This window comes from Gavia stellata, chromosome 13 (assembly GCF_030936135.1).
Source record: "Gavia stellata isolate bGavSte3 chromosome 13, bGavSte3.hap2, whole genome shotgun sequence".
Lineage (NCBI taxonomy): Eukaryota > Metazoa > Chordata > Aves > Gaviiformes > Gaviidae > Gavia > Gavia stellata.
In genome coordinates, this window is record NC_082606.1 from 8,572,990 (window position 1) to 8,594,263 (window position 21,274).

General features: G+C 36.4%; 1 protein-coding gene across 5 annotated transcripts in view; it reads right to left on the minus strand.

The window, feature by feature from the left end:
- Window positions 1-2,754: 2,754 nt before the first annotated feature.
- Window positions 2,755-21,274, minus strand: part of RNF111 (ring finger protein 111) — a 41,184-nt gene continuing 22,664 nt past the window's right edge. The window contains exons 5-14 of one of the 5 annotated variants that reach the window (XM_059823680.1): window positions 20,854-21,173; window positions 19,749-20,004; window positions 18,622-18,979; window positions 16,932-16,955; window positions 15,474-15,599; window positions 14,552-14,678; window positions 5,641-5,733; window positions 4,607-4,702; window positions 3,624-3,727; window positions 2,755-3,051 (exon numbers count right to left, since the gene is read on the minus strand). In XM_059823680.1, the coding sequence (XP_059679663.1) occupies window positions 2,934-3,051; window positions 3,624-3,727; window positions 4,607-4,702; window positions 5,641-5,733; window positions 14,552-14,678; window positions 15,474-15,599; window positions 16,932-16,955; window positions 18,622-18,979; window positions 19,749-20,004; window positions 20,854-21,173 (1,622 nt within the window). In that variant the 3' untranslated portion in view covers window positions 2,755-2,933. Of the gene's footprint in view, window positions 3,052-3,623; window positions 3,752-4,606; window positions 4,703-5,640; window positions 5,734-14,551; window positions 14,679-15,473; window positions 15,600-16,931; window positions 16,956-18,621; window positions 18,980-19,748; window positions 20,005-20,853; window positions 21,174-21,274 lie in introns of all 5 variants that reach the window. The other 4 variants (XM_059823677.1, XM_009815812.2, XM_059823679.1 and 1 more) reach the window with 4 other exon arrangements.

The following is a 21,274-nucleotide window of genomic DNA, read 5'->3' on the forward strand; positions in this document are numbered from 1 at the left end:
TTTTTAGGCAGTACCAGTAAGAATACATGTATGCAAAAGAATTTACAGACTTACAAAGGCAAAACAAGGCAAAAGGAAAAAAAAACTTCCGTAAGAAACAGATTTTGAATGATAGCAGTCTAACATTTTATTTATTGCATACAAAAGGATTTCTTTTGACAATGGAATTTTATATGAAAAGTAATTTGATGCATACTGTTGAGAATCTTACCTTCTAAGTCAAAGATGCTGCAGAAAACTTAAGGCAATGCATCGAAGCATATAAAGCACAGTAAGTGGTGGAAATTTTCAAAATCAAGAGCCTATTCTTTTCCCTTCCCTTAAATTATGGTTAAGTCACAACTTTCTGGAATAGGAGGAGGCTGCAGCTTTATTAGCCCCTGCAATAGCATGTAAGATCAGCACACTGTGATTCCTGGAAAATACCTAAGTGTTCAACATCACATTACAATGCTATGCATACATTTAAAAGCAAGACAGTATCAGTAGCAGTTACAAAACAAGTCAATTCATGGACCACTAAAATACCTCTAGTACCAGGCACCCAAATCAGGCGCATAAAATATTTCCTAAAAAAAAAAATAAAATCCCCCAAACCTGTGCTTCTTTGTCCTGTAAGAAAGCCAAAATAGATTCTATCACATACCCAGGGTCTCAATTATTGCAGAGGCCCTGGGGTTTTTTTTGTCCCATGTCTCTCAAGTACCTTTTTGGAAACTTTTAACAGTGAGTATCATCAGACTTCAAGCATCAGTGGTCGACTAACCTCCCTCCTTTTCAACAGTCACTGAAGAACAGAAAGTGTCTGTTCAGCCCTTCCAGTTAACTTCTATTCATTTTTACCAATGCAGCTTCAACTTCATACTCACTTTTCTGTCTCCTACAGTCACAATGTTCAAGAAGCTTTAGCATAAAACCATGTCAGGTTTTGAAGCAGTCAAATCATGTGTTGCCTCTCTCCCATAGCCCCCATCATATAAGCACAAAGTGGTTTTAAGTTCAGTTTTAGCAATGCAATTAAGCTTGAAAATGTCCATTTATCACACATGCTGGAATAAAATTTCTCTCCACTTAAAGCCTCAGTGCCAGAGGTGTTAAGTTTGTTGCCAGCAATAGACACTGCACTGGCAAATGCTACTCCTAACAGATTAAAAAAAAAATATATATAAAAGGGAAGCAGCTTTATCCAGACAAAAACAGGCATCAAATTAGATAAGGTAATATTTATAAAGGGATCACTTTTTTTAGTGTAAACATAACAGTTCATCTTCTAGGTTTACTGTAAACCATTTTACACTTAATCTGATGATGAAAGACAAAGACAAGAGAAACTGAAGGTATTTATTATTCAATCCACTTACAAAGCAGGTGGCTTAATGCAAGCTTATTGACATGTTCATATATGATCCCCAAGGAACATCCTTCCCAAAGCGACAGTAATACTGTCTCAATGTTTTTGCACATTTGCATTTTGCAATGTTGAGCACATTTAAATAAACTATAATCTATTATATGTGAAAGAATGTTGATGAGCAACTTGAATCCTGATGTGGATTAAAACCTCCTCCAAAGGCGAAATGTTAGTACATTATAACTTAATTCTATATACTATATTATGCAGCAAATCTTAACTATAGAAAATATTTCAATCAGTGATGGACTGTTGGTAATTTATAAAGAGGGAATCTATGATCAAGGCAAATACTAGGTAACCACACAATTTGTCTCAGTTTCTACAGAAATTTACAGGCTTTCCATTTACTAATGAAAAATAAAACAAGAGACAGGTGGGATTTAGCTAACTTTATTAACTTTAAAACTAGTAAAAATCCCAAGGCAAGCCTGGAATCCTTAAAAGTTCTACGAATGCATGTATATCTGCCAAAAAAAAAAAAAAACCAAACCAAAAAAACCAAAAACCCTGCAGCTCTAAGTCCTTATTGAATGGGTTTATATTTAAACAAAGAAAACCACGAACCAAAAAAAACCCCTCAATGTGCGCAGATACTTCAACTTAAGTTAGAAGACGACCAAACAGATTCTAAGCTCTTTTGCCATTTCCCTAATAATTCTTTCAATCTCAAGTATCTACAATCCAGCTAACTGAAATCAACATTTAGTGTTCACTAGAGCTGTTTCACAGCAGCAAATATTTAAGGTAGGGATTCAAATTTCTAGACATAGGAGGAAAATGATAAATACAATCTGAACAGCAGTCTAAATGTTTAATATTGACATTCAAATATATCTGCATTGTGCTGAAATTTTAAAAACGAACACAAAAATCTGATCAGACAAAAACTCTGGTGATGAGTATGCTATATGTATCAGTCAAACTGAATATAGTTCATATTCTGTTCCCAGTATTAAGGATGTTATTTGACTCAGAACTGATATTGTAAATATACAGCAGCCATTTTTTCCTAATTAAGGAATGTCTCAATACTTAATATTATCCTTTTCTAGATGATCTTTATACATTTAAACTAAAATATATGATCGATTAAATTAAGGAATCCGAGGTTAGTAATGAGTGAAATCATACTTTCAAAGCTCGATACTATGTAAAACAAACCAAAAAAAGAGACCACACAATTCTACTTACTAAAGCAGCTAATCTTGCCTGCAAGTTTGGGGTCACAAAGCCCATAATATGTGCAAACAAATGCAATACAAGGAACCATGCAAAAATACAGTAATGAATTAAAAGAAAAAAATGTAAAACCTAAAAAAAGTTTTATAAATACACTGAAACTCAACTGTCTTCTACATAAACTGTAGGTCTAGCATTAGTTGTACCATATAGCAGAGCCAGCACTCTAGGTTCAATGCTTCCAAATCTGCGCAGGTAAGTCATGCCATCTTTGGTTGACTGCAGTACCAGGAAGGATGAGAGGGAGCAAGAGGGAGGACAAGAGTTCTGGAAAGCGCTGTCAACTTTCACTAGGCAGTTGAGCCTCAATGTCCACTCTGCAAATGGGGCACTTCTTGTTAGTAATCAACCACTGATCGACACATACTTGGTGGAAAAGGTGCATACACGGAAGGCGCCTGTCATCAGAACAGAAAAACATTAGTGTTAATAAAGCATTTCCATATCAACATACCCACTGGAAAAACAGTAATGTGGGTTTTGGACTGAGGTGTCTATTCTTTTTGCATGTGCATGTTTTTCCACAAGTTTCACTAGCCTTTCCAGTTAAACCTGCATTTTGTCTAGTTCTAAGAAGAAATGCATATGGGCAATGAAGTCAAGCATCAGCTAGCTTCTGCTTTATTACACTGATTTAAACCTGTTACAGCTTAAGTAGCATTACTCCAGAAAAACTAAAATTGACAGTCCTGATTAATTCAAGGTATCAGCTTGGGCTCATGTTATCAGACAGACAGTCAACTTATGGAAGACCATAAGAAAATAACCTACGTTCTACCCAAAGACAATACAGACTGAACAATGTGTGTTTTGAATTGCTATTTGTTTTATTTACTGGTTCAATGACAGATAGCCTTTAACTATAACTGTTAACCTAGGGAGTATTGCAAAGAATAGTGTACCATATTCAAGTACGGTCTCAAAGCCAGAACATTAACATTATATTCTAATACTCAGTGGTACTATTTACCTGACATCTTCACCCTCCTCCAATATAGACAAACAGATGGTACACTTTTCCTCTGTGTCTTCTTCTGTTCCTTCCTCCCCATCTTGTTTGCAGTGCAGTTTCCTCTGTGAGAACCAATCAGTTGTTACCTTATTAGTAGAGATGACATTATTGACAAACTGAGTAAAATCTGTTTTTAATACATATTCAACACATTTCTTTGAAAACATTTCGTAATATTTATTCAGATGGATCTGAACCAAAATGAATCAAGAACTAGCACTTGGAGCAAAATCACAGAACAGTTCAGATTTATTTAACTATTGTTAATTACAAAAGTCTACTGGTCTGTGAATATATTAATTTCACATTGTTGCAACCAGTCCTTTTACTTGTTGTCTATGTATAGATATCTTCATTTCATTCATGAAGAGGCAAAAAAAAGAACCCTTTCAAACCTAATATCTTAAGTCACTATTTATCAAGCGTGAAAGAACACTATGTAAATACGGATGGGATTCTATACTATGATATAATAAACTCCAGTTGAGAGACAAGTTGCCAAAATTCTGTACCAGGTTCAAAACTTCCTAGTGTCCCAGTCTTCCTCATGTGATCAGAGTAAGGGTTAAAATTATACATACCAAGCAGGTAAGCATCATGAACAATTTATTGCAAAAATAAAGTCTTACTTTATTTGATGAGTTACCACTGAAGTCTGTTGACAATTTAGCTATTACCAATAGTTATTTCATTGCTCAGAAGGCTATTCATAACCGCTGGACAAGTTATTAAATCATATCAAACCACTTGTTTATCACATTACAGTAGCTCTTTATCTAAGGACCAAATATTTCACTTTCTTTGCTTACAATCCTTGAAATTGCCAGATACAGAAAACACACTCTTTGAAGCTGACATTTCTGCACATTTAAACTAAACATAAATGTTACTACATTTTCAAGGAAATATTACAGACAGGCCACAACCTGAGAAATCCTCACCTTTTTGTATTTATGTGGGTATGTGCATCTTTCTATAGTTCCCTGTGTTGCTCCACGATTAACATTGCCTAATCGTTCCTCCAAGTGAATCAGCTCCTAAAAAATTACCAAGGAATAAACAGTGTAAGAACTGTTATTTCAACTACCTTGAGTAAATATTAATTTTATTTTAACCCATTTGCAGAATGACAAACTCTAAATTCCCAACGTATTCAAATACAGGCAAAGCAAAAAAGGGTATGTTATGTGGGAAGTGATAGGTTTCTAAAGAAAAACCCACAAAACACTGCCTGGTATTTTAAGTTACAGGGCAACACTATTTTACTACTAAAAAAAATTAGAAATTGTTTGTCAGCTAGGAATGGTTATCAGTATGTTCACACATACTTGCATGTCTAATGAGGAAAATGCAATTAAAATGCACTACATAAATATTTGCTTTTTAACAGTCATTAAGGCTTAGAAGAAAAAGAAGTTGCTTAAGTTGAAATAAAATTACTGATTTATTTTTCTCCAGCAATGAGTTTACTAGAACCATGAGATGTCACTGAAGATGTTTTCAGTGGTCTAGATCATTAACTCTCTGCATCTGATACCTTTTACTTTCTCCCTCTTTTTTTTTTTTCTTCCCTCAATTTCAATTCCTGCACTACATAACAAACAGGACGGCACTGTTAACATTGCCAAGTTTCACCCTCACTAGGAGGATGCTGGCACAGTTATTCAGACACACCACTACCTTTTACCAACATATCATGTGAATACTACATCCTACTAACTGGGATGGTGGGCAGAGCAAGATGTACTGTCAAGTTAATAACCACCTAAGCCTACACTGTCCAGGGTACCTTTTATTGACTGACTTTTCAACATGCTTTTATCCCAGTTCACAATAGTGAGGTCATTCTACAAATAAAGGGTATTGTCTTTATGATTCTTTTATATCTATATATAGAACTAGCTCTACCATACACCCTCCCCATGTTCCCTCATGACACATTTTGACATATATCTAGTTTTATTCTATTACAAACCTCAAAATTGCCCCTGAAAGGGCCTCTGAATGATGTTCCATCCAATCCCGATGAAATGTAACGGATGTGAGGGTAGCCCGCCATGTCTGGTACCTATTCAAACAGCAGACGTTAAGTTAAACCTATTCAGAACAGTTTCAGTATTCTACTGTTCACTTTGTAAAATTTAAGATCCTTTTGCTTTTATTGAATCACTTATTATTTATACTCCTCAGCTTGAGCAGACAATTCAACTAATGGCATAACACAACACCACTCTGAGCTCTCTAAACATAACCAGAAGCAAAACAGAAGTGAGTCTAGATCCTCTATTATAATCTCTCCACATCTGCATTATGTATCGCTTGGTCTCACTTCCCAAGTCTCAAAATCCCAACCTATTTTGTATAGATCGCCATAAATATCTACCTATTTTTTGTAAACAAAACACCTAAAAGCCACACATGAAGTTATGAAACGGGCTTGCTATAGATTCTTAAATGTAAGTTTTTGGTACCACAGAAGAAACAAGGCTAATACTCAGCCTGGAAAAAACAGCCAATATCCTTATCTTACCCAAGAACAAGTGAACATCTTCAAACACACTCCAAATTTATAGGCAGATTAAAAAAAAGTGACACTCAAAACTCGCATCTAAAGCCACAGGCCACTCTGTATACACTCTATATTCAAGCACCCACTGACTTCCTTGCATATGAAGAGATACAAGCAGTGAACAAAATACCAGTGTCCAGTGATTAACCCTACAGGCACTTCAAGCACCAGCGCTTTTCATACAGGAAAGCAGAAAGGTAGTTAATATACTAATAATGAATGAAGGACCACCTTGACAGCAGGGCTTCTGTGTTCCATTTTGACCCCCACAAGATGAATGAATAATGGCATTGACTTTTTTCCAGAAACATATCAGCAGCAATTTTTAATGATCAGGTGAAAAAAACCCTAAAGTGATCAGCAGATTCAGTCTACTTAATCACGTGGAGTGCACGAATATGAGGACTGTACGCAGCAGTTCATTTGGAAATAACGTTTAGTACTTGAGAAATACTGTCTTCCTTTCTGTGCTATCAGCTGGTAAGGTCTACGCTGCTGTATATGACAGCTCAAAATTAATCTCATGAGGCTGTAAACAAGTCAGACATCCCAGGTATTATTCATGAAGTCAGGTGCTCATGTGTGGCTTTTCTTATTTCCAGCAGACATTTCTAAGCTCAGCATATATAAAGGTGTAAAACTGAATTAATGCATTGTGAGAAAGCATAGGCCTAGACAAAGTTACTCACATAATATAACAGACCAATAAACTACCTATATTTATCAAATCCAGTCTGGTAACTCAAAACTGACAGGGATAGAAAAGATTTCTCTGCCCTAAATATTTTTTTTTCAGAAAAGAAAAACAGAATCTGATTATTTTAAAGCCATTTACATGGTGCTTGTTAAATGATGACCATGTAGTGCCAATATAAGCCACAAATACAGCCACGCTATTACTATTAGATTTTTACAAACCAGAGTAGTAGAAGATTTAACTTTCAGAATATTTCCAGAATCCCAATACAGGGGGTCCCTCACTCATAAGCAGCCATATATATCTGTTGGTCTGGTACCAATTAGAGCTGGAGATGGGAAACAAGCAAGACAGTATGACTGCTGCAAACTCCAACAGTGTTATCAATTTGAAGATCTAAGTTGTTATGCATTATGCAGAGTGTATTTACAGAGACTATATACTAAGACATGAATTCAATATGATTGCAAATACAGAATTCTATATCACGAGATACATATATTCATCTGCATACCCAAACATTTCATGTAAGTAACCTCTGTTGATGTCACATGTCTTACTGTTTGGCAATATAAACTGCGACTCTAACAAAGGAATTCGGGAGAGTTCATTAATAATATGGTAATTTGTAAAAACTATATCATAAGAAATCTGTCTCAGACAATTGGTGATTTATGATCCATTCTCCATTTAAGCGTGTAATTCTACTTCGTCTCCCAATTACAGAAAACGCTTTTAAAGAACTAGGTCACTCATCCACACTACGAACATATCTGTTGTCCCAGGTTTTCACTAGGCATAGACCTGTTTGGCATCATTTGGAAGTTTCCATTGCCTGTTACTACATTGTGAATGGATTGCCTCCACTCAGAGGAAAGGAAACTCCTGACAAAACCTAACCCAAGACTCAGAAGTGACTTTCACTCCTTGTTTTTTTGATTCATCAGGATTTGAAAACAGTCTGTTGGAAAACAATGCATCTGATAGCACAGATACTGCATCATTACAGGAGCTGTAAAGTCACAGTGTATCAGTGTAATGCAGTAATTACAGTTCCAATTGCCCCAAAGGTCAGAGTTTACCAACTGCAGTGACATGCACCCAGACAGGTCTCCCATTTGGAACAAATTCTGCTATTGGAGACTATCTATTTAAGAGACCTACTAAATTTAATTTTAACACTATAAAACCAACCAAGAATTTCTCACAGTACATACCACAACAAACTACTGAACATAGGCACAGAAATACTGGGTGTGACAATACATTTTCATGCTAATAAATGGGCCTTCATATTATCCTGATGGGGAATGGCATAATAACCTCTGCAAAGTTATCTGAAAATACATTATGTACAGGGTCTTTTATAAAATACTGTGAGAGCGCAGCTTACATTTCTGGCCAAGTAAAACACTATCTTGAAAAACCATCTCTGTAAGAAAAAAAAAAATAGTTCTTTTATTCCTGCAGAATAAGCAGTCTGCTAACATAGCAAGATTTTAATTAATTACGTTTGTGACTACAAGCTGGAGAAATGATGTGCAAGAGAGAACTGTCAATAACGCCTAACTAACAACAGTCTAACTAAAATCCCTTTGACAGTTACCATCAAGCTTCAAATGCAAAGACAGGATTTCAGCTCTCTTGAAACAGCTTCACGCACAAATGGAAGTGTTTTTTCGTTCAGTTTTCATATTGAACATAAGAAAAAAGAAAATGCTTAAAGCTAATGAAGAAAGTAAAGAGTGAAAGGCAATGCCAGTCTGCAATCAGTGCTTGTACATATTCCTTTGGATACAGCCAAATTATAATATATACTTTAAAGCAATACACTCTGGACCTGCAAATTCCAGTACAAGTTTGCCAAGAACTGTTTGTTTCCTGTAGAACAAGTATCATCTGTTTCTGGTTTTGTACTTTGTACTGATACTTCCCAGCACCACAAAAATTTGCAGCAACTAAAAATTCAAGGCTAAGTCTGAACCATTTACAACACAAACATTCTGGAACAGTTTTAAACAGCTAACCTGCAGGAAAGATTTTCTTCCTTGCTACCTTCCTTTAAACACTTTCCCTCTTTCCAGGATCTTTTTGCCTTTCAGTTGCCACAGTCAGTGAAGAGATTCTTCCATTGTATGGTACTACTTATCTCGTCCACCCCAACCTTTTTTCAGTGGTTCACATTAAGTATGATCTTCATACATATTAAAACAAATCCCAACAACAAGCTTAACTGTATAGGTCCACATCAATACTCAAAAAGAAGTAAAGCTGATCAATTAGTATCTTAATAAGCCAAATTCAAGCAAGGAAAAGCTGCAGTTTTCATAGAGAGACACTGTGCAAAGCAATAAGTAATGGGTGCTGCATAGTTAAGAAGTAACTGTCTCAGTGCCTGCGGGGAACATAAAATGAGAGCTCTTCAGTAGCCTATATTCTACAAAAAACTGAAGAATAATAATTCATGTTTATATTAAGAAAAAAGTAGCAGCTGCATTACAGAAGTCCATTTCTTATTTGAAAAAGGCAGTTAAATTTGATGCAGCCAATCAAGGCTATTTCAAACCTTAAGTTCACCTTGAAATATTACAGCAACATGAAGTTACAGCCTTAAGCTAAGTGTTCAGATATTTTACAGGAAGTTTGTTAGCTTTTTTTGTATGGAACAGTTGCACCTCTTAGAACTGATACCTGTATAATTACACTCGGAGTGGTATTATTCTGACCAGCAGACATCTACCATCATGTCCTGGGACCTACTGGCCTATACCTCCAAATCCCACCCAATTTTTACAACTAAGTGTAAAGATGGCCTCAACCACTCTGAGTCATGCAACAGTTAAAGGAACAGAACAGTAAGGAACAGTAAGGATCTGAAATAGTAGAGAAAGGGGGGACAGCATATGAAAGCTGGATGTGTAACACCTGAGAGAGGTTAAGTTACCATAGGTAACTTTTTTTATTAATGATCCATAGAGCTCCCTCTGACTGGCAAGCTGCAGTCTAGGTTCACAGATAAATTAAGGAGTCATCTCAAAGCTTGCATCAACCCTATAGAGATTTATTACATCATAGCTAGCAAAGCATGAAGTCCAGATAATTTCCCCCCCCTGAAATTCACAATCAACAAGACACTATTGAAAAGGGCAGAAGAAGCTGGAGTCAAGAGACTGGAACAGCATATTCCAGGAATTTCTTTGATTAACAGGTAGCTGAAACAATTTGAGAGGCATGTAGACAGCCTCCATTATTTAAGATAATGCATAATACGATCTGAAAATTCTATCTATGACAGCCTTGTGTGTTTTAAAAACAAGCCAAATAGAAAGTCTACCAGTGGCAACTTTGTTGCTAAAGTTTTAAATAGTCAAAATCCCAGACCAGTTGTAGTTAGTTATTCACCTATAAAAGAGTCAAAGTATACTAAGTTAAAAGGCACAAAGGGAACACTGCTCACTTCAGGTCTATATTCCATTTAAAATTTAGTTATCAGTTTAAAGCTGAAGAGATTTTGTTTTTCTTCTTTCATCATGAAGAGAAGACGGAAGGGGGGAGAAACAAGACCTTCTAGTTTTAACCTTCCACCCCAGCACCCATTAAAGGACACAAAGGAACAAAACCAATTCATAAAAATAACCCTTTCTTTAACAGAGCAGATTTAAAATATAAAGCACCGATTTATTTTTTTTAAGTATCCTAGTAACAAATTCATATTCAGAGCAAGTTACTGTTTCAGAGCTGAACTAGATTACAATTTCTAAATGAATGTCTGCAGACTTTTGAAACTTTATAGCAAGTAACACATTACTCTCAATTTTTCTAATTGTTTCTTATTTTTTGAAGCCTGAAAAACGTTAGAAATATTCTCATCTTTGCAATTAGCTGTAAAATCGGTTACTTTTTGTAAACATAGCATTCTGGTCATTCAGGTAAATGAATAACATCTGGAAAACATGAGACACAGGAGGGCCAGCGGTATAGAGAAGGGGACCATTTCAGGGTGCCCTCAGGCCAAATTTAGAAACATCTTCTGGAGATTTCTTTCTGGACTTTTCCCCTTCCAGATTTCACTACAAACTAGGATGCCTTTTCTTTCCTGAAGCATTACAGCCATAAGTATGGTTTGGCTAGTCAGATTTATGGCTGGGATATAGTTCATTGTGAAAAAGTCACATTCCTTTTACCATCCATTTCAGCTTATTAAATTACGGAAATTCTCATCCTGTCCATCCAGACGTGATAATTGGTGCTGGGCACTCTGAGTCAAAAAGCCATTCATCAACAGTGCCAAAAGAGCAGCCAAAGTCACTCAAAGTCAACAGAAATTCAAGTGGCATCTAGCAACAAGCACTGGCATCAGAGAAGAACAAAGGAACAGATAAAGCCTGTCTCCTATGTCCTTCTTGTCTGCTGTTTCGTAAGTTATGCCATGCATTGATCTTCAGTTAATTCTTCCTAAAAATGTTGTTCAAGTTTGCAGAATAGATATTTGTCCAGAATGGAATCCACTGTAAAAATCACTTTGACAGAAGATCTTTCCTCAACACACACACTGCATTAAAGCAGTAATGCTGGGAACACAAACTACTCTAAGCCAGGGTCACACTTAAAGTAATTGTGTTAAATCAATGAGGGAAGCAGCCTAATCCTTGTCTACATAGATAAGAAGGAAGCTCTATTTAAACTGCTTTTAATCTAGGATTCCTCCTGAGGCAACATATAAACAGTTGCAAGTTTCTTTAACCAAGTTAATAGAAAAGGAGATTTTGTTTCCCCCATCCTCTATTTGGACTGTCAAAGCTGCTGAACACTGATTATCTCCCCCAACATATCTTCATCATTTTCTCTTCCTGCGGATTAAAACTTCAGTCTACATTCCAGCACTGACTAGATGAAGATTAGATTATCTGCATGCAATTAAAATCTGAAATTGATGTATCAGAGTACTAGTGTCATTAAAGCCCAAATATTCCATTATGCCCTTTACAGTGTGGTAGTAGTTTGAAGGGGTTTTAGTACTCCAGAACAGAGAGAAAAAATGCACACTGCCTATTGGGTAGCATGCTATTTCACAAAGTGGATTCAAAACAAAGGAATTTTTTTAGTTGAGCTGCTGAATGAGTTACTTTAAAAGATTCCCCCCCCAATAAAGAATGGTCAACATCAACATTTGATGACATCTGCATCAAAAATACAACTAATGAGCCTTGTAAATTGCTATTTAATACCCTCTGTACTTACTGAAAGAAAGCACTCCTCATAACATTAATCACTTAGCAGAGGGACTCTCATCATAGTTCAGCCTCTCCTCCCCTGCCCCTATTCCTAAAGTTACAATGAAAAAGCCCAGGTGACAGCTGCAATTAATCTGTTGCTCTTTAAAAAAAAAAAATGGCACTTTTGTTTAATGTCCAGTTAAGTTTGTTCGATGAAAAACTTCACTGCTTGCTCTATATTCAAAGTAAATTTTGCTGACAGATCTGCTGTACTCTCACATACATGCAAACGAAAAAAACTTGGCTTTCATTATTGCCATGGAAGGGGTAGAATCATCAAAAGGCATTTATAATACTTTGAACTCATTGTATATAGAACTTCTAGCAGTGGTCTAACCTGCCTTTATGTTCTTCTAGTGCATGTAAGCTGAAAACACTTCAAATCAGTCAGAGACTTCAGAACACAACTTCAAAGTCAAAACACTATCTGATCACAGCAAGGTTCAAAACAGACCCCAAACATTTGAGGACGTACCGCTTACAACAGGCCACAAACTGTAAAAACGTGTGTACAAAAACTCAAAATACAAAAAACTTCTAATTCCATTTCATCCAGAGATTCATGAATTACTGTTATGAGGATTAGATATCCCTACACAAACACATGCACAAGTTTCTATAAAGAACCCTATTTCATCTGACACTTTTACCAACTAGTAACAGCAGTTACTGAGCAAAGGGCAAAACTCCCTAAAATATTTTATCACACATTCAGGAAATACTTCTGAAGATTCTCTATCACAGCTTTCTTCCATTCTACTGCTAAAAAGAAGATAAACAGTGGGGTCCCAACTACTTGCTGTGTAACATTTTAGTTGTAGGAATATGCCTATGAAAGTTAAAATACAGTTAAAAGCCTCTCATCACACTGTAATATAAGGATCAGCTGAACTCTGAAGTTTCTAGAAACTTCACAGCAATAGTAAAAATAAATCCCATAATTGACTTATTAGCCCTGATAGAAAATGAGATAAAATAGGTGTATGTTTAACTTAGTGCCTCCTACTGCAATTGCAGTTCCCTGAACTATTAGGAGGGCCCTTTCTCTTTGAGAATCTAAAGCAACTGATGTTATCCGTTACAGTAAAACACATGAAATAAATGTGAGAGAGGCAAACCATTTTTCATCCACTTGAAAAAACAGACACCTAACTGAAGAAGAATGCAGAAAAACTTAATTTGAACAGATGATGCACAGGAGAAGGTTATGAAGCAAGAATCTTGTTGGCTACACTAAAATGCCAAATTCTACAGACTGCTCTAGAAAGTCTGTGGTTAAGTATGCAAGCTGTGGATCAATGAATTACCAGCCCTGATGTATCAGGGAAGTCCTTGAGATTATCACGTTTGTTAGATAGCAAGGAACAAGCAATGTAAGACCAGACTCTGAAGAGACAGCTATTACAGTATTGGTTATAAATTTACAGTTCAATCCCAAGATGTCAATTCTGGCTAGTAACAGAGGAATTCTGGATGGAAAAGACTCACAGGTGGATTTTTAATTACAGTTTTAACACTCATTTACAGATGAGTCCACAATTTTCATTAGATTATCTAGCTTTAAGAGGGTTAAATAATATGGGTTAGCCACACAGAATACCACACAGAAACACTAAACATACTCCATTAAACTAAATGTCTCTGGGAATTTTCATTAAACAAAATTAAGAATATTTTAAATAGAAACATTCTTTCAAAAATAATACTCTGTAAAAGTCAGAGAGTTATGCTGATTTTCCTTGGTTTTCTACTGTAGATTAAAAAAAGTTATGTGTAACAAGGGACTAGTTTACCCTCACACTTCCTGTTGCTTATAAAACTTCACACTACAAAATTATACACTTCATCACACAGAATTAGGTTGATGAACACCAAATATTGTTTGAAAACAACCAAATCTCTAGATGGAACTCTAGGTGTGCTGTATACACACCTTAAAAATAAAGCACCAGTGCTAATCCTCACGCACTGGGTGGAACGTTGGTACCTTTACAATCCAAAACTCATTAAAGAAGAATCTGAACTTTAAAAATCAGATGCAGAGGGTCAATGCATTGCAATGCAAATGACAATTTAATTCAAATATGTTTCATTTTACAAGAGCTGAAGTTAGAAATATTAGTGTCCTAAACTGTTTTCTCTTATTAGATATGAGCCTGTTTTAGCTCCCTATCTGGGAGCAACACACAGAAGCACTGGAGTATTTTCTTCTTCAGTTGAATGACTAACTTTTGCAGCAATGTTACATGTCCAATTAAATGCAGTAAACCTTAAAATAACTTTCCTGACAAACAAATAATTACAATGACCAATGATCATCATTTTTCATAAGCCATCTTCTTACCATTAGAGGAAGAGCCCCTATTTGCAAGTGATGAAGTCGAGGAGGTGCATGGTAGTGGGCCAAGTGAGGATGCAAGGGCCCTGGAGGGTAAGTAGCTGCAGTCACACCAGCTTCAATTCCCAGTTCCCTGTCACATGAATGAAAGTTACATTACAGTAAAGGTACATCTTGAGTCCCAGATACAATTCCACTGCTTTGGAAAGCATACAACACAGTACGGCTACCATAACAGTTTACATAAGATTTTTTTTTTTAAACTTATTTAAACTTTGCTAAAGAATCATCTTAATCCTACCATAACTAAAAGTTGTTTTTAAATCAGCTGTGATGATTTAGTATGATAAAGCAGTAGAGACAACTCCACATTTATTGTGCCCAGGAATATTACCAGTGTGGTATCTTCTCTGTAGCTCACACTGTGGGAACAGCAGCTGTCACGCATGCACGTCTTCCCTAATGGTCAAAAGTATCTTTTTTTAATAATAAATATATTGTGGAACTTAAATGTAACCCTCATGAGTGGGCCTGATGCACTTTTAAATAAGTTCAGACAAAGAGGAGAGAGAATAAATTAGTTTGTAACTCAAATCCAAACCTCTATTTTACAAAGAGCATAAATATAAGGATAGTCTTCAGCAACGTTTTACTCACCTATTATTTTAAAATCAGTTCTTGAAATAATTACCTAGAGTCAGTAACACTAAATTCCATTTTAAAAGCAATGGAAAAAAACCCTTGAAATATATTTAAGATATCGAGTACTCAAAGCAGTATTTCAAAGCTGTATCAACATCTACAAATCTTAAATCACAGGTGCATGCAGCACTTTTTAAAATAAGCCAGCATTATCAGAACTGTGATCAGCACATTATGGTCTTTTGTCCTGAGTCCCAAAGAACTAAAATAGTATCTGATTACTAACCAGGCAGATCTCTCTGGAGCTTGTCGAGGATGGGAAGACATTGTCTGAGGCACATGAATGTGATGCCCATGACCATAATTGGGATGCATTCTGTGAGGATGTGGAGGAGGCCGTTCATGAGCACGCCTAAACAACATAAAACAGCAACAGTTAGTTTCACATACTCGTTAGTATCAAGAAAGCAACATCCATAATCAAAACGTTACAGACTGAATTACTGGAATGCATTTAAAATAAAAAAATGAAACTCCCCATACAGTCTTTTCATTTCAGCTTTAGATGCAAGTGAGAAACTAATTATAATACAGATTTCATATTCAGAGACAAAGCCAGCTTCAGCTACTGTGATCTGCCCTTCACTTGGCAGACATGACTACAGAAGGACTGACAAAAATGTTTAATCGTAACCTCAGACTGCAGATAGGAAAGCAAAGGCCACATGATGGTCAAGTTGAGATTCAGAGTCATTCACAGCTACGCTGCAGTTTATTTCTAGTAAAACTATACCAGCAAAAGTAATTAGGGGAAACTTAATACACTAATCAGAGGACAGTTTTCTTGAAACATGTTTGCATCATAGCTCAAGTAATAAAAGCACACAGTTTTTTCCACGCCAGCTGGTATAGAACAACTACAGTTTTGGAAAAAGTCTTCTAAACACCTGCTGGCTGACTTATGTTACTTTACAGCTTCCCAGTTACAGGAAGAAATGGATTGGTATTTTTCTTTCCATTGCTTTTGATGCAGGAAGTATCTTATTTTTTTATTCAACCTAGAAACTTGGATTTTGCCAAAAGCAGTAGTACACTCTCTTCAGATTCAGTACTACCTTAAACTACCTGACAAAGTAGACTAGACATTTTGTAAATTTACATGTCTAGAGAAGTAAAAATTTACTTAACAGCACACTATTCTAATCAGTGTAAATGACACTTCTCCAGAGAAATCTGTCAAACTTTTATAAATTACGTTAGAAGTATTCGTTTTCTGCAATGGTACAGACCAACATGGGAACAGACCTATCAGCAGAACCTACTCCTAGTCTCACCTCCGTTCAGTTTATCAAATTACTATGGGGAAAAATCTGGAAGAACATATTTTAATAAAAAACATAGCAAAACAACTTCCATAGTTCCATAAAAATTGGGTATCATGTATGCACATTTTTCCTAAAATGAGTCTTAATTTTAAAGGAACACATTTGAAATTATTTCTATGAACGTAAAACTCCTAGGCTGTCTGTTCCACAATCTTAGTATAAAGTGGGTGATCAGATTCAAAATAAACAGAAAATCCATGTTATACAAATGCAGTAAACCCTCATACACTGCCTTTTGCACATTTTGTGGCTGATTCCAAGACCATGAGAAAGTTATAGGTGTTGCACCCACACTTGAGATGTGACAGTGAGAAGAGAACTCTAACCATTCTCTATTTCCAATACTGCAAAAGTCCCACATTGTTAGGCAGAAGGTATACAAGCTCGGCTATCCCATATGCTATTTCTAGAAATGAAGGATGAAACATCATCTTAAGAACACTTTGAGATGCTGGGACAAGGAATGGAAGGAACCACAAGTCTGCTGGCAGTCTCAGTCTGTGTATTAAATAACAGAGCAAATATATACAAGTTTCTGGTTGTCAGAGTATAATCTGATTTATATGACGTTGGGCCAAGACACCTACAATATTGATTTTGCATGTAATTTGTACGAGTATTAGAGGGGAAGAGAAAGACCAAGGCTGGAACAATTTCGTAAGATTACAAACCAGAACTATAGAGGAGAAACCTCACTGAGCAAACAGTGACACTGTCTGACCTGACATTGGTGACTTCAGAGAGAATGTCAAGGAAGAACCTCTTATCAATATTTGACTACAGTTTCTATAAATACAAAGAAAATTCACTAGGCTAAGAAATGACAATATTCACATTTTCAATCCCCAAAATTCCAGAAAGTTTCCAGAACTGATAGGATAGCTACCACTATTATTCTTCCTTAAAATGCTATCTTGCTGTCTCACATTCACTGGCTTGAATGTTCCAAAATTAATTTTTGGGTATGACTGCAAAATCACGGGCATACACAAGCTGTATGCTTGTATGTTTAGGTTAGGGTGTTCAGAGGTTATGCCATTTGCATAGCAAAGATAACAATAGAACAGGTGTAGGTTCAGACAGATCAAAATTTTAATGACTGAGAAAGCAGGGTTATGTTTGACTTTCCTGGGGGACAGGGAAAAGTCTGTCATGTACCACTTTGTGAGCAGTTACTGCCTATAGATATTTTTATGAATTACCTGGAAACTGCCTCAAAAGTTGCAGCTAAAGCAAACTTTTGTTTAAGCATTAACTTCTAAATCACTTTTAGGTTAGTTACCAGTAAACTTAGTGTAACAAAGTTAGGAGCAACAACTAGAGAGCCCATTCTTGGATATTTAAAAGCATTATCTCCAGAATTAAAATAACTTCAGTTACTTTGTGATTGAGTACTACCCCAGTACTGACCTGATTTCTGTTGAGACTAGTGTCATGAATCTAGTTTAGCAACAACAGTAGCATCTCAACCAATATCACCAAAGCTACATCTCAACATCAGTCACATTCTCATACAGATATTATTCAGTCTCTTCCTTCTCTTTTAAAAGGCATAGCAAATCTAGATAAGTATCTAAGGTTAAATCTGAATTAAACCTGGTAAACAATCTCTTATGATAAATTGTTCATTTTGTTTTAAAGCATTAGTTAGATAAAAAGAATCTTAACAGCATCATCAAGGCAAAACACACTGTCAAGGAACACATTTGAAAGGAGCTTATGATATACTTTCTAGGCTGTCCAGCTTGAAAAGGAATTCCTGCCTGTTATCTGAAGGATGAGTAATGGGCAAGAGAAACGTAAGCTTCCTTTCTCTTCCATGCCCCATTTGTGCCTTACCTGGAAACACTGTTGAGAGATGTAACCGGACAGGTTCAGTCTTAATGCTCACACGACTGTGATGGTATGTAAAGACACTTCTTACCACGGTTTATACTAACAGTTCCTAACCACGCAATTAACAGTTGGAGATTCACACGCAACATTTTACAAACCTGAGGGAAATGAATTATATGTTTAGATATTGTTCCGAGTACATTTGTAACATACGTTGGGTGTTGCATCATTCTTCTTCTCTGGACCTCCATCCTCTGGATCACTTCATGAGGATGTAGCCTCTGCGCTGGAGGTGCTGTTGCAGGGATGTGATGGGATATAGGCTGGTGTGTTGCGGGAAGATGCTGTGGTATTGGAGCAGCTGCATTGGCTAAAGGATGAGTTGGTGGTGGAGGCGGAGGTGGAACAGGATGAGAAGATGCATGAGAGGATATTGAAGGATGGAAGGGATGCACTGGATGAGGGATAACATAATCTACTTGAGGTGGAGGTTGTGGCTGTGGAGGAGGATTTCCATGAGAGTGAGGACATGCAGAAGCTTGATGGTGAAGAGGTCTGGCCAAAGAAGCATCTGCAATGAAAACATCAGGTGCTTTTAATTTGGTCAGTAGCAGGTTTTGACTTAATGTATTTTAAAAAGTATCTTCACACAGGTGCTTCAATATTATTACACCAGTGTAAACATTAGCAACATGGGAATATGTGTTTATACAATTTTTAAAGTGATTCCAGCAATATACCCTACAAGAAACCCACACTTTCTGCAGCCAAAAGTATTGCACTTGCCAATGCTGGTAAAAAGAAAAAATAAATAAATACCTGTGTGATGCATGCTGAAAAAGATATATATGGTGAGAAATTTTACTTCAAGTTTGCTGTTTATTTTTTTAAAAATTCAATCCCCCCAAAAGTCCACTATTCTGTAGAGACAATAAAATCCAAAAAAAGAAATCACAATCAAACAAATGAGTTGACTCTTTGAGCTTGCTCGAGCAGAACTCATTGGGGGGACAGGATGGGGGATGGACTAAGGAAAAAGAAATAAAAAGGCATTGCTAAAATACAAAGAAAATGAAAAATAATTTCATAGTAAATACAGTTTTTGAAGTCTGAATGTTATTAAGGTCACTCAAAAGAAAGTATTTTAACTTCACCTTGATCCCGTTCAAATTCTCTACACAAGCTGAACTGTTTAAACACATTTCTTAGTAAGTGTTTTGCTAGGTCAGTTCTAAGATCAAAGCAAGCAGATAGTACGAGTTTTCATATGTTGTCAGGGAAGCTTTTTTCTTGTTTGTTTGAACCCTCCCCCCAGGTACCCTGTACTGATCAGTACTTACAAGGAGAATGCATATAATGCCGACAGGAAGAGAGCGATGCCTGAGGAGGAGGTTGGGGCTGTGGCTGCGCAACCATACTTGATCCATATCCGTCTATTGTTATTGACTGGCTTGGGCCAGCACCAGCCTGATGCCCATAAATTGCAGTTCGAGATGAAGAACCAGGACAGCAGGGGTCAAAAGCAGATGTTCCATGAAAAGCACCACTTCCATGACTTCTTATACCACTGCTGCTTAAGTCTACTGGCAATGCCTGCTGTGTAAATAAACCATCTTTTTTCAAGTAATTCTTCAGACATTGAAAACAAAGTCACCCTCACACATAATGTGATAAAAATAAATACTATCACAAGCAACTGGGATCCAAATTTTTACGTTTTAAGGCTCAACTCTAGAACATTCTTTAGATATCGTTAACGTTTCTTATTCCTAAGTTCTTGAAGCTGGTGAGAGCAACCAAATTCATTACACCAGACTGTGTAAAAAACCCAAAACCCCTATGATGGATAAATCGTGATTATATTGGAGCTACATGCATTGAAATATTTGGAGGCAAAAAACAATCTTTAGCATTTTCAGTTTTGCTTAATGTATTACACTTAAAACAGAAACCAGACTGACAGTTCTGCATGTTGTAAATTAAGTTTGCACAGTATTGTTCTTACTTAAAACTGCAGAGTTTAGTTACTTAAAAAGTCTTAAAAAAACCAATGCTTTTCGAAGAGCAACTCTTTTACACCTTTTATAAACAGAATATTAGACTTGATTTTTTTTCTTCCCTTAAAGCAGCTCAATTATTTGCGCTGCAAAACTGCTATGATCAGCAGAGTATATTTCAAAGTATTTATGTTTGGTTTACTTAAACAGCCACTATCATCTTACAGTCATCAAGAGTATGTCAGCTGTCAATGATTACTTGTTGGATTATGAATTTCTGTAAAATTTCTATTTTTTGTGTCCATATAGTATAGATCGAGTTTTCCTTTTAGTTCCCTTCTATAATGCCTGCTATAGAACAAGAGAATAATCCACAATTCAGCATCTTATTCTATTCTCTCATAACAACTTCACATCGCAAAGGGAGAGCCACAAGAGTTAAACATGCCTGGTCATAGTAACCGGTGCCAGAACTGCTGCTTGCTCCACAAGGTGCAGGCACTGGAGGAGGCCTTTCAACAGGGCAGCTGGAATCACTGAATGAAGGAGATAGTGGAACAGCTGGGTGAGGGTTGTGGTGGTGGTGGTGGTGATGTTGAAAGTGGTGGCCATGCTGCTGAAAGCAGTTTGTATGCGGGTGCCCCAATGCATGGTGAGTCTGTGAAGGTCCTCCACAAGGAGAATGCTGAGGGCAGCAGGATGGTAACCTTGGCATGGCCGGAGGGCCAGTTTCCAGTGTCGTACTAGATGCAGTTCTTCTTATATCATCTTGAAGATAAAGAAAGTTAATATTGAAGCAAAAGAAATTAGTAAAGCTGATCACCGTAACATAGTGCCTTAAATAGAAAAAAAAAAAAACACTGTCCTTC